Genomic DNA, 12,557 nt, shown 5'->3' with positions numbered 1-12,557 from the left:
CTCTCCCCTCATTTTGGAAAAAAGAGACGCCCACAAGGACACTCAAAACCAAGATGGGCTACCGGAAGACCATTTTAACTGTTTATTTATTTGATAAATGTCAGTAAGCTAGCCTCACACACAGTGGAAAAGCGTACTGCGTGTTCCTGTAAGCTTGAAAGAAATACGGATATATGATAAACGTCTGCAGGAAAAGTTGCAATGACCTTAACTTGGTCTACAAGGTTGATAGAACATTATCCATGTTTGGACAGGCTTTACTGAAGTCTGTTTTTAAAAAGAAAAAGCTTAGGAGATGTTCAGTGGGTTAATGAAATGACTTCATCAGGGCTTTTTTTTTAATACAGCAACCTGGATTGTCCTTGTTTCACTTTACTCCAGTGTTGCTGCAGATCTGAAAATACCTCCTAATGACTGTATTTTTATCTCATGAATCACAAACCATATAAAGAATGCAGGTTTCAGATGTTGACATTAGCATCATACTCAGCTTAATGAACCTGCTATCGCAAGGTTCTGGAGCATCCCTTTAAAGACCTTTAATCATAGGTTGAAGTCATTCTGAGCCTACACAAGCCTACACACTCCTTCAGTTCTACTGGCTTTACATGACGTTGGTCTCCGTTCCTGTAAACACAGGAGGGATGGCCTTTTATCAAGTTTTAGGTTGTAGAAATCATGAAGTTGTGTACATTACATATTTCATTACGATTGGTTGCTTACTGCAGGGTATCAGGGTCAGGGTATCTGACCGTGTCTTTCTTCTAGGTTACCAGATTCAGTGCTCTGTAGCTGCTGTCTGTTGTGCGCCCATTTGGAAATACAGATAGTTTTCAGTCTGTATTGGTAGGGCTGGTTCTGCGCTGCTGTTTGGGGACCATTTATGGGGTCTAGCTGTGTTTAGCATTACTCAGATTTTTTTTTAATTCCTGGTGAAAACTTTACTCTAACCCATGTATTTTTTTTATGAATACAGATATTGTTAAAGCTATGCCACACTTCGACTCTTATTTGTTACACAAAATAAAATCATTCTGAAAAAGAATAGATTCCACTTCTTTTTTGCTATCGTTTAGAGGTTGAATGTACTGTAAAAGTGGCCCTTTCCGAATCCGATCATTTTTTCATCCTTCTGAGACTTGTTTTTTTTCTCTTTTTGGTTTACACTTCTCTGTCTCCGCTAAATTATACCCAAGATTGGATGCACTGCACACACACACACACACACACACACACACACACACACACACATTCACACTGATTCCTTTCCTTTCAATCAGTCCATTTTCCTTTGTTTTGGTTAGAACATTGACCATTTTCATAAGTTGGATTCAACAAATAAAAAAACATTTAATATTTTATAGTTTTAATGTAGAAGCATCTGAAATCAAATGACCAACCTACTAACATGTTATGTCTATGGTTTCCATACACTCTTTTAAAATAAAGGTGAACATAGAAGACCCACTTTTGGCTACTTGTACAAGAGATGTGTGAGAGTGAAGAACCTTTTAAATGTTGAAAAAAAAATATTATTATTAAAACAATTATTTTCATGTAAAGGTTCATTTTCACTCAAAGCATCATTTAAAGGACCCTTTGTAGCACCTTCATAAGGACAAGTGTCTCTTTATTTCCTTCATATTCCATTATAGTCCATAAGGTGTCAGCTTAAATGAAAATACACTGCAGATAAAAGCATAAAGCATGATCTTCTTTAGCACAATTCTATAAGCACAAAGTATATTTCAATACACACTAAATGCTATGCTATGTTATGTTTTTAATAATTTCTGGTCATCAGAATGAATGTATTATATGTGTTTGTTTAGGTCTATTTAAATGTCTATTTATATGTCTATATGTTATAAGTCAGACTACAAATATTTTGTGAGATACAGACTGTTTTGTATTTTTCAGAAAAATAATGAACTTACGCAAATCCCATGTAATTTTATGTCATTTAACTGAATGGTTATGTTACAGTCTAACTGTACGTGATACAGCATAACTGAAGTAGTTTATATCTGAGAAAGGTTCAAGTCTAATTGCAAACTCTGATTGTATAGTTGTATAATATTGATCCCTCTGATACAATATGAATGATGTATGCAGTTTTAATGTGCATATTCTTTAAAAGGGTACAATGCATTTTATTGTACTTTAGCATACTAGGCCTGAAAGACATATTATTATAAACATAGGCATGTTGGGCTCTTGAGGATTAAAAAAAGGAGCAATGTATTTCAGTTTGAATTCAGTGGCGAGTTTTTCTGCATATGGTGTGAATTAAGTACAGTGTTCATTATAGGTTTTTGATGTCCATTACAAAGAGTCTTTGCTAATTGCATTTTAGACCTGCAGTCTGAGTACTTCATGTAGCCTATGTGTTTTAATGGTACTGTGTCTTTCATTGATAATCATTTATTTGGGTAACACTTCATTTTACGGCTGCAAATGCTCTGCAGATGTTCAGCTTAGTGACGGTTAACTAAACACAGCTGACTGTAACAAATTATATTAACTAAAACTTAACCCAACTCAAAATCTAAATTTAACCCCAGCGATAACCCCAACCCTATAGAGATCTAAACAGACGTCTTCACCAGATTCTTAACAGTTAAAACATCTGTAGATATTAGAGATACATTGTGCAGAGGCTTTGGGCACCTAAGCACATTATTGAACCCATTTCTCTTAGCAGTAAGAAAGTTTCTTACAGTAGAAACTCCAGATATCATTAGACCAGATGAAGGTAAACATAAACAGTGTCAAACGGAGCAAGAGCTTCTCCTTCTGAAGAAAGTAGTGGGGATTTTGTGAGCTAGTCTGAAGAACGAAGCTTGGTTCCAGATTTCTCCTGGACGCCCCCAGTCCAGCCAGCTCACCTGATTTACCGTCATTAAGGCCTGATTTACCAAACCAGGGGTTGAATGATGACTATGAATAATACTAGACTGCATGTCTATTCTAATATTAAAGGTGCACATATTTGTCACTGTACAGTGAAATGTGTCCTCCGCATTTAACCCATCTGGTAGTGAACACACACGAGTTAGGGGCAGTGAGTACACACACACACCCAGAGCGGTGGGCAGCCAACTCCAGGGAGCAGAGAGGGTAAAGGGCCTTGCTCAAGGGCCAAACAGTGCAACTTGCCGAGCCCGGGAATCGAACCCACAACCCTGTTATCGACAGCCCGGAGCTCTAACCGCTGAGCCACCACTGCCCACATTAGTCTTTTACCGAGCGAATACGCACTTACTGACCAGATAAGGAGCTTTCAAATTCTATACGCACACAAGTGCTTACCCCTTTGGCACAGTACTGTATATCAAATTTTATTAAAAGTATCTGTTATGATCCAGCACACCAATATTCATTTATACAATGTAATTCTCTGTTGAATAAAATCTATCAGAAGCACGAATATTCCCTACAGTGAGAGAAAGGGACTGGATCATAATCAAGCCCCATAAAACAGTGAAACCTGGAATAACACGAGGGCTAAGGGGCAGGCCTTTATGGCATCATACTAATTTACAGGCCCTGGAATAGCTCTGCATATTAATAACTTTATGGGCTGTGTAATAAGGCTAAAACAACCACAGACTTCCACTCCCTGCCGTTTTTGATCAGATATAGCCTCCTCTGCTCCCTCACTGGGTTCCTCTCTCCTGTGCGCTTGCACTGGGATGAGACTGGTGGCAAACGTGGCTAACATGGCAGCGTTTGCTTTTTTATTTATTCTGTTTTTTGTAGCTATGAGGCGATTTTACTTGGTCTGGCCTTTTTTTAAATGCATATATTCGCACAGCATGTTTTGTTGATCAATGCCATCCAGCTTTTTAGCAGAGTTTGGTGAAAATAAAAGTCAGGAATAGCTTTTAAAACGTTTTACAGTTTGGATGTTTAAGGGCCTTAGTGGTAGCTTTGCTAAATGACAGACTGTGTCCTCCATAACAGCACGAGGACATGAGCACATGAGGCCGTTTATATCTTCAGTTTATTCTCACTATTATCTACTTTTCAGTGTCACTGGTGGGCTGGCCTGGGCTAGCAGGGGGGAGTGGGCCTCTCTCTCTCTCGCTCTTTCCCTCCCTCTCTCTCTCTCTCCCTCCCTCTCTCCCTCTCTCTCTCCCTCTCTCTCTCTCTCCCTCCCTCTCTCTCTCTCTCTCTCTCTCTCCCTCCCTCTCTCTCTCTCTCTCTCTCTCTCTCTCTTCCCCCCCCCCCCCCGTTGGCCGTGCTTCAGTCGTTTCCGACCCTGTCATTAGAGGGCGTGTCTCTGAATCCACATAGAAGTCATCGGTGCATCCGTGACTTCACACAGCGTCCCGGGCCCGCGAGCTCACTCCTTGCCCGTCTCGAGCTCAACTTTTTTTTTGGGATCTGCTCCTCAGGGATGGCCGCCTCGGTTCTGGAGGTAGGGAACTGCAAACTGCATGCTTTCTCTTTCTGTCTTTATGTCTCTCTCTCTCACACACACACACACACACACATATATATATATATATACACACTACTTGACACTTCTTTAAAGTGCTGGTGGCTCTTACAGAGCACGCGCCCGAGCAGCAACATTGACTTCACTGAATTTTGAATTCGCGCGTGCTTTTTTTTAGAAAGGTCCCTAGACTCACTCCAAGCACCGCCTGGTGGTCTTACCGGAGCTCGTGAGATAAACTTGTACTTAGGGGGGAAAAGGCTGAGCTGCCTGATGCACAGATGTAGGCTGAAGGAAGAGCAGCAAGCTGAACGAGGATGGCTGATTTGAGAGCAGTTTGTTGGACAGAGTCTTGTTTTAAAGAGTAGATGGGCTGCAAGCAGACCCCAATGGTACTGGAGCAGCATATTCTAATGGGTAATAATGGATAATTATAGAGCTCCACACGTTCTGGCCAGGCAAGCTTTCCTATAGCCCTCCCACTGAACTTGAAAACTGAAGGAAATGGGGAATATAAAGCTGCGGTGGTGGCTTTGGTGCAGGCATCACAGTTCACTTCAAACCCCACGTGGTAATAGGGAGCAGAGAACGTGGAAAGGGGAGCAGCAGACTGGGCCAGGGTGAACCGCAGCGAGAGGTCCATTAGTGCACCCCTGGCCAGATAACTTTCATCCAGGGGAAACAAGCTGGTAGTGACTTTTCCAGTGGTGGAGGTTAACACTTATGTTGTTGTGACCTAAAATCTATCAAGGAAATAAAAGGCTAAAGGTGTTGGTACACAGACACCTGTTTTAATGGACTGGCTCCTTCTTACCTGTCCTGCATGTCTCCAGTTTCTCCAGTCATCTATTCCCAACTAAAAAAGGTCCTCTGACCTCCTCAGACGATGCGTTTCTTTTTATATCTGGGGCTTACAACTCTCCAGAGGATCACAGTTCTACTGCACAGTGGCTGTGAAGGACAGAGTGCTGACTGCTGTAAAATCATTTTAGTGGCCAATAAAGATTATGATTAGCTGCTCTAATCACCAGCAGCAGTTCTACAGACATTTCTAAATTCTCCATCCTGTTATTAATATCCATTGTAGTAACTGGGGGCTAAACGTCGCATACTTAGTTGCTCAGTGACCAGGTGATTGACAGAACAATTATAAAGCCTCTGAAGTCTCTACGACGGTTCAGAAACAATGAGTTGCTCTTTCGGCACTGATTGTAACCGTGAAGTGACAAACGTGTTTAACAGGAATTGTATGTGATGACATGTTAATCACTGAGTTGAAGGTTGTTGTTGCATACTTCTGTCTGGAAACCATCAGGAATGTTGTTTGCTTATGTGTTTACTCTTGTTTACTGTATATAGCTGAGCGACTATTGCTGATGATAGAAAATGGGAAACTGCTTTACTGTTAATGCTGTTGAAATAATCAGACAGAAACAAACAAAAAATATCCAATGGTAAACAAGGTCTGACCAGGGTCCTTCTGTTTCTTCTCAGGAGGAAACACGTTATGGCTCAAGTCCTTTGGCAATGCTGACCGCCACCTGCAACAAGTTCGGCAGCACCAGTCCAGTTCGCGACACGGCCACACCAGGCAAAACAGGGAGCGTGGCACCAGTGAAGAAACCCTACGGCATGTCCTCTGACCTCCAGGCACCCAAGAATGGCCGAGGCAGCGAGGGCCTCGCGGACTCTTACAGCAGCTCCTTTGGCGCAGGAGGAGGTCTGCTCACCCCCACCGGCAGCCCCCCTCCGCCCACAGGAGCGTACGGCTCCGACTACAACCCTTTCTCCTCGTTCCAGACCTCCACAGCCTCTCAGGACCCTTCACTCCTGGTGACCAAAGCCCACGCCACGGCTGACTGCCTGACCAGTGTCTACACCTCGCTGGACATGACCCACCCGTACGGCTCCTGGTACAAGGCAGGCATCCACCCCGGCATCACGGCGGCGCCGGCTAACGCCACATCCTCCTGGTGGGACGTCCACCCGGGCTCCAACTGGCTGAGTGCCAGCCAGACCCAACCGGATGGTCTCCAGGCGTCCTTGCAGCCTGTGGCTCCACAGGCCTCGCTCAGCCCTCCCATGCCCAGCTACAGCTCCGACTTCACCCCCCTGAACCCAGCTCCATACCCCTCCGTGGGCCTGGGCTCTTCTTCGCACCTCCTGCAATCCTCCCAGCACATGCTCCCTCAGGACATGTACAAGCCCAAACCGGTGCCCAGCACCGGCCTCATCGAGAACCCCATGGGCCTGAAGCCAACCCGTGGCTCGGGGGCTTATGCGGGCGGCACGGCTGCCACCAGCAGGTCCTCTTGCGACTGCCCCAACTGTCAGGAGCTGGAGCGTCTGGGAGCATCGGCTGCCTCACTGCGCAAAAAGCCCGTGCACAGCTGCCACATCCCAGGCTGCGGGAAGGTCTATGGCAAGGCCTCCCACCTCAAGGCCCACCTGCGCTGGCACACGGGCGAGAGGCCCTTTGTGTGCAACTGGCTCTTCTGCGGCAAGCGCTTCACTCGCTCTGACGAGCTGGAGCGCCACGTGCGCACGCACACGCGTGAGAAGAAGTTCACGTGTCTGCTGTGCAACAAGCGCTTCACACGCAGTGACCACCTCAGCAAGCACCAGAAGACGCACGCAGAGGCTGGCCTGCAGGGAAAGGCTGGGGGAGGAGAGGGCGAAGCAGAGCCCAGGGGAGTGGAGGAATCCGCAGACCCTAGCAGCGATGGGGCCCCGTCCGGTCCAGGGAACGGCCTGCAGGACCACACGACTAATGGAGAGGAGAAGAACACCACAGGGAACGTGGTAGAGAACAGCAGTGGCCTGCTGGAGATATAACCTGTCTGAACTGCCTTCAGATGGAGCTACTGTTACATCGGTGCTAATCAACATGAAAAAAGAGTCTTGATGAAAATGACGAGTGTTGTGTTTCTGTGACATTTGTCTTTTAGAAGACTGATTAATGGGCTCGGAGGGAAGCAGTGTACCACTAACACAGTTAATCTCCTGTGTGACATGAAGGGACATTGTGTGAACACAAGAAAAAGCAGGAGATGAGCAGGTTTTCATTTGTTAATTAGGCAGGCGTTTAGATGGCCATCTAGTGAGGCCTACGTTTCTGCAAAGCTTTTTTTAGATTCTGATGTTTCTTTAGGATGTTCAGTCGAATTCTTATTCTCTGTCCTTTCTGAGCATTATACACAGACCGGTGTTATGTCATTTGTCATTATCCCTACATTTTGGGCCTCACCAGCAGTTCCTTTTACAAGACATTACATTACATTTATTTCATGTAGAGACTTTTTAGTTTCTCGTTTTTAATCACAAACCTTTCTGAAGGCGAAATGATTGTTTCAGAAGGCCCTAGCAGATCAGGGCTGTAATAAGGGAGTCAGGTGTACAGTTTAGTCTTTCCTTTGAGTTTCCATGTTGATCCGTCGCTTGTCTTATTTAATGTCCTATTTACATAAAAATTTAATTTATGTCTTAAATTATGAACATTTGAGAGACAATCTTGCATTTTACTGGCAAAATGAGAAACAGACAATGAATCAAAGCCAGACATTAAGACTTCATTTTGTGTGATTTATTTATTTATTTTTTAGACACTTGATTTTCAGATTCTGGCTGTTCTATGAACTCTCTATGTACAACTCTTATAGGCTGAGCTGTAAGGTTAAAGTGGATTTTTTTTATGAAATGTCGTAATTGAATTTTTTTTTTGTTTACCACTATGTACATATGAGACTCGAACCATGAAGTGTTTCCATTCCCCAGCCAATAATTAAATTAAGTGAAATTCAGTTCTCCGTTCTCTGGATTTTCTTGCGTAGGGCTTGATGTGTTCTTTTCGTTGTTTATGTGGCACATACACTTAGGTGTAAGAGTCTTAATAAGACATTTTTAATACTTTGTTTAAGTTCAAGTTATGTTTTGATTATGATTTCTGACTTAAAAAATAAGTGAACAAATCCTCTACAGGTAGCAAATCTAAATGTGGCCATTTTTCTAAACATTTTAAGCACATTTTCTACTTTTTGTGGAAATGTAAAGGGGAAAATTATTCATCTGAGCTGATCCTGTACCAGATCTAGCCTGAAATGGCACACACTCACACTCACAGCTGTGTGTTTCTTGCTGTGGGGTAGTGGAGTGTTTGAGTGGGTTGAGTATGATGGCCTATACTTTAAAAATGCTGAGTTTAAACAATTCAACCAGGGTTATTTGGCACTCAGTGCTGGGTAGGAACTGGACACGTGCTGGTTTATTTTAACCAGCTGGTTGAGTTTACTTTTACCACTGTGTTGGGTTGAAACACCACAGCAACCACTTAAAACAGCATGGCAACTTTATGGCAAACCAATAGCAGCTACCTTATTACTATATCAACTGCATAGCAAGTGAAAAAGTATCCAAAACAGCAATTAGCAACCTAGCAGCCACCTAGTAACACCCTAGCAACCACATGGGAATTGCTTATATTGTGTAACCACTCTGCATTTTCTTCAGTAAATGCAATTTCCCAACAATATAAATCCTAATAAATTAATAATTATGTTTTTTACAATTCAATGATCAGAACATCAAAACATGAACACATGAGAAAGCTTCTTGATTCACTGCAACAAAATTCCCAGTAAGAAGCTCCAAGTCAAAGGGCGACACAGATTCTGCAGGAATAAACCAAACGGGTCAGAACTTGGAGTTAATGTGCTAGTTTTATCATATTTAGGTTGACTAAGCTTGTTAATCGAAGCCAACGAGTGTATCTTATTCACCAGCTTCTATTCTAATGCATGTACCCGCTGGACCATTTAAGGTGGAAATAGAACATTTAGATACAAGCTGATAAATAAGAAATGTTAACTTCAGTCATTCTGTTTTAAAAACATTAAGAACATATAATAGCAGTGGGAGTAAGAATATGCGGCGGGCCCCAAGCATTTAGCTGAGGTAACTAATTTGTTGTGTTGCTGGCTAGCTAATAGAACCTTTGTTAAAACCTTTAGAAATATAATGTTAAAGTTGTGTGTGCACAAAAGGTGAAGTTAGAGGCAGTGGGGTGAGGTTTCTCAGGTGCTGGGTAAAATAAAATAACCCAACAGCTAATTTAAAAATCCCAAAATTGCAGGTTATTTTTCTGAAAACTTTACCAAAGTAAGTTAAGTAACGATACAAACTATTAATAGAGCTTGATGCACATTTTAGCCACAATTTATGCATAAAGATTTAACGAAACTACTCCCAGTCCACACATTATTGACTGTCTTTGCCCCTGATATATCCATACAACTCGAAATTTACACAAAATAAATAAGTCTATTTAATTAAATAAATATATTTAATTAAATAAGGTTTTGTGCTTCTATTATCATATATAAATGTCAAATGCATAGAATATCTATTTTCTCTATAACATGTCATTTCACTCATTAAAAACTTTGTTACCTCTGAACTGCATAAAACAGCATAAAATCAAAACAGTTCCAATAAACTGCACTTAGTGGCCTGTCACTTCCTATGGTGAGAAACATGTGGAAGACAGTGAGATGTTTGAAACTTTTAATCTCATTATTTTGTATAAAATTTGAGGATAAATGAACAGTGTCTTAATTATTGGTCAGATCTTGTATTGTGATATTGAGTGAATCTCCCTGTTAGTTTTGAATAAATAATAATGTGTTTAAAATCCATATCATTCTGTTTTTGACATGTTGTGTGAAATATAGTTGAGTTAAGTCCACAAGGTGGAAAATGTCACCTCTGTTACTGGTTTAAATGGTTTAAATGGTTTAATCCCTTAAACAGCCTATGTTCTTATAAACGCCCATTACCAGAGAGTCGCCCCACCAGTTTCTACAGACGTCCTCGTAGTTACTGAGTAATACGCCATAGTGAGTAAATAAGTCTTTCTGTGTTAAGGGGTCAAGCTGTTTAAATTATCATATTTTATATATATCATTCAACTCATATAAACCAGTATGTGTTCTGTTATATAGTGACCTCATGCTGGGTTGTAGAAATGACCCAAATTGGATGACTTTAACGCAGCATTTTCTAAAGTAAGAGTCTCTAAATCAGAATGCAGACACATTGTTTTTACATGTTCAAGTTGAGTAGAGCTCAGTCAGTTTGACATATAATTTAGCCTGAACAAGTTCTACAGTTTCAGCACTGTGAAATCAGCAAGACAAAGGGAACAAGGCCGCACAATAGAGAGAACCTCTTTACCAAAGAAATGAATAGGTGATAAGAAAAGATGACCATGTGGTGGGAGTTAAGCCTTATTTTCACTCCAACTATCAAGTGGTTTCAACTTTTCGGTCAGGTTTTGTCATGCGCTCAGACAGCTGAGGAGTTGAGGAGCGCTTCTCTCCTCATATTTCGTTTCTCCTTTGGAATCTTCAAGTCACTCTTTCCTCTCCTCCGTTCTTCTCCTTCTCATCTTCTTCTACTGAGACCCCCCCACCACCACCCCACCCCAAAACTCTCTGACCCCACTCCCCTCGTTTTACTCTATCCCCTGTGCTCTGGCCTGTCAGTCTTTGCAATCTTATGGCTGAACAAATGCCTTAATTAGTTCTCGCAGCCCAAACAAAGCGGGGCTCTCAGTTGACACAATGTGTCTCACAGAGCACCGCTGAGAGTCCGCTCGAGAAAATTAAACCTCCCCCGCTGTCTGCGTGCACCAATTTACCCCCACCAGCCCTGCTACTGGACAATTACCCCACATCACTGCAGCAGACTGGGCAGCGGAAGAGAGGACAGGATAGGAGAAGAGAGGAGAGGAGATGGTGGCGGGGGGGTGGGGGGGTTGGTAGAGGCACTACGCTGTTTACAGAATTGTGGCCTGTCCATGTGGCAGTGAACTAACAACAGACTTCAGAAACCAAAGACAAAATTCTCTGGCGCTAATGTTTGCCGGCGTCCAAATACAGGGAGCACTGCAGCAACTGAGTGTAAGCAGAGGGCTTTTTTCCCCCTGCTTTGTAATGAGTCACTGAGCAACCTTTCTGAAAAGTTATTCCCTATTGACGAAACACTGTGAGTCTGGTAAGCCAAAATGACCAGAGCCTGTGTTGAAATGTGTGCAGTGGTATGTAGGGCTGGGTACTGATTTTGGATACTTTTAAGGTACCAACCAAATTGCGTTTCTGTGTCATTTGATACCAAATTTCGAGTCAGTCTTGTGCATCCCAGTGAGCCAATAAGCATCCAAAACGTTGATTTGTGATTGGCTGCCTGTATTACATGCTGTAAGCAGTCAATTCAAGGGCAAATGCAAACAACAGTCCCTCTGAACACTGTTACTGTTTAAGTCTTCCAAACCCAAGACGTCTGGGTGTGATGCTCTGACTGGATCTTTGAAGTCCATTTCCTTTGTAACCTATCAGAGTCACAAAGACTTTAGATTTTACCCACTAAATGGCCAAGATCTGCTGGTGCGTCCATCCCTCCATATATTTCCTTACAGTAGAATCTCTTTTTTTTCATTTTCCATTGATTAGCACTTCACAGGTGTACTTGTTCCACATCCTAAACATGTGTATAACTCCATGAGTCATAATCATCTTCCCCTGTCACAGATGTGCTTACATTCAAATGTATTTCTACAGCACTTTTCACAAAGCAGCTTTAAAAAGGTTGGGGTCCAAGCGTCTTATAAGCAAGTCAGTGGCGACATTAGCAAGAAAAACAAACCTCAAAGCAAGAGAAACCCATCCTTCTTTTGTTGACACAACAGATATGATTCAATGTTGAGCCAGTTATGTAGAATATCTGTATGGGTTAAGAATATAACTCAGATCAGATCTTCAATGTAGTCAATTCAAAACATTAGACTTTAATAGCACTACTTTTTTATAAGGCTACAAGACACCTACATAGGTCTTTCATGTCAACTGACAATAAGCTATATAGTCATTTATTAAGACTTTATAAGTCTGATATAATTAAATTTCATTAAAATTGTGTAGGCTTTAAAAGTCTTCACTGTCGTGCATCTTCATCTTTTTACATGTTTTGGGGTTTTCACTTTTTGACTTAATGTGAAACAGGTAGTTGTTCTTTACACTGTGCCACAATTTCCGCTAAAATAGACTAATAGAAATGCTTC

At 42.1% G+C, this 12,557-nt stretch overlaps 1 protein-coding gene across 2 annotated transcripts; it reads left to right on the top strand.

The window, feature by feature from the left end:
• Window positions 1-4,291: 4,291 nt before the first annotated feature.
• On the top strand, window positions 4,292-7,279 carry sp7 (Sp7 transcription factor). 2 transcript variants are annotated; one of them, XM_072683153.1, is made up of 3 exons: window positions 4,403-4,433; window positions 5,150-5,157; window positions 5,942-7,279. In XM_072683153.1, the coding sequence occupies exons 1-3, from the start codon at window positions 4,403-4,405 to the stop codon at window positions 7,277-7,279; spliced, it is 1,377 nt and encodes a 458-aa protein (XP_072539254.1). The 2 variants fall into 2 exon arrangements, with proteins under 2 accessions (XP_072539255.1, XP_072539254.1); XM_072683154.1 differs by lacking the exon at window positions 5,150-5,157 and having other exon boundaries at window positions 4,292-4,423; window positions 5,939-7,279.
• Window positions 7,280-12,557: the final 5,278 nt, after the last annotated feature.

The sequence above is a fragment of the Salminus brasiliensis genome, chromosome 7 (assembly GCF_030463535.1).
Source record: "Salminus brasiliensis chromosome 7, fSalBra1.hap2, whole genome shotgun sequence".
In the NCBI taxonomy this organism is placed as follows: domain Eukaryota; kingdom Metazoa; phylum Chordata; class Actinopteri; order Characiformes; family Bryconidae; genus Salminus; species Salminus brasiliensis.
The sequence above is the reverse complement of the archived record's forward strand: the minus strand, read 5'-3'. Positions and strand labels throughout refer to the sequence as shown.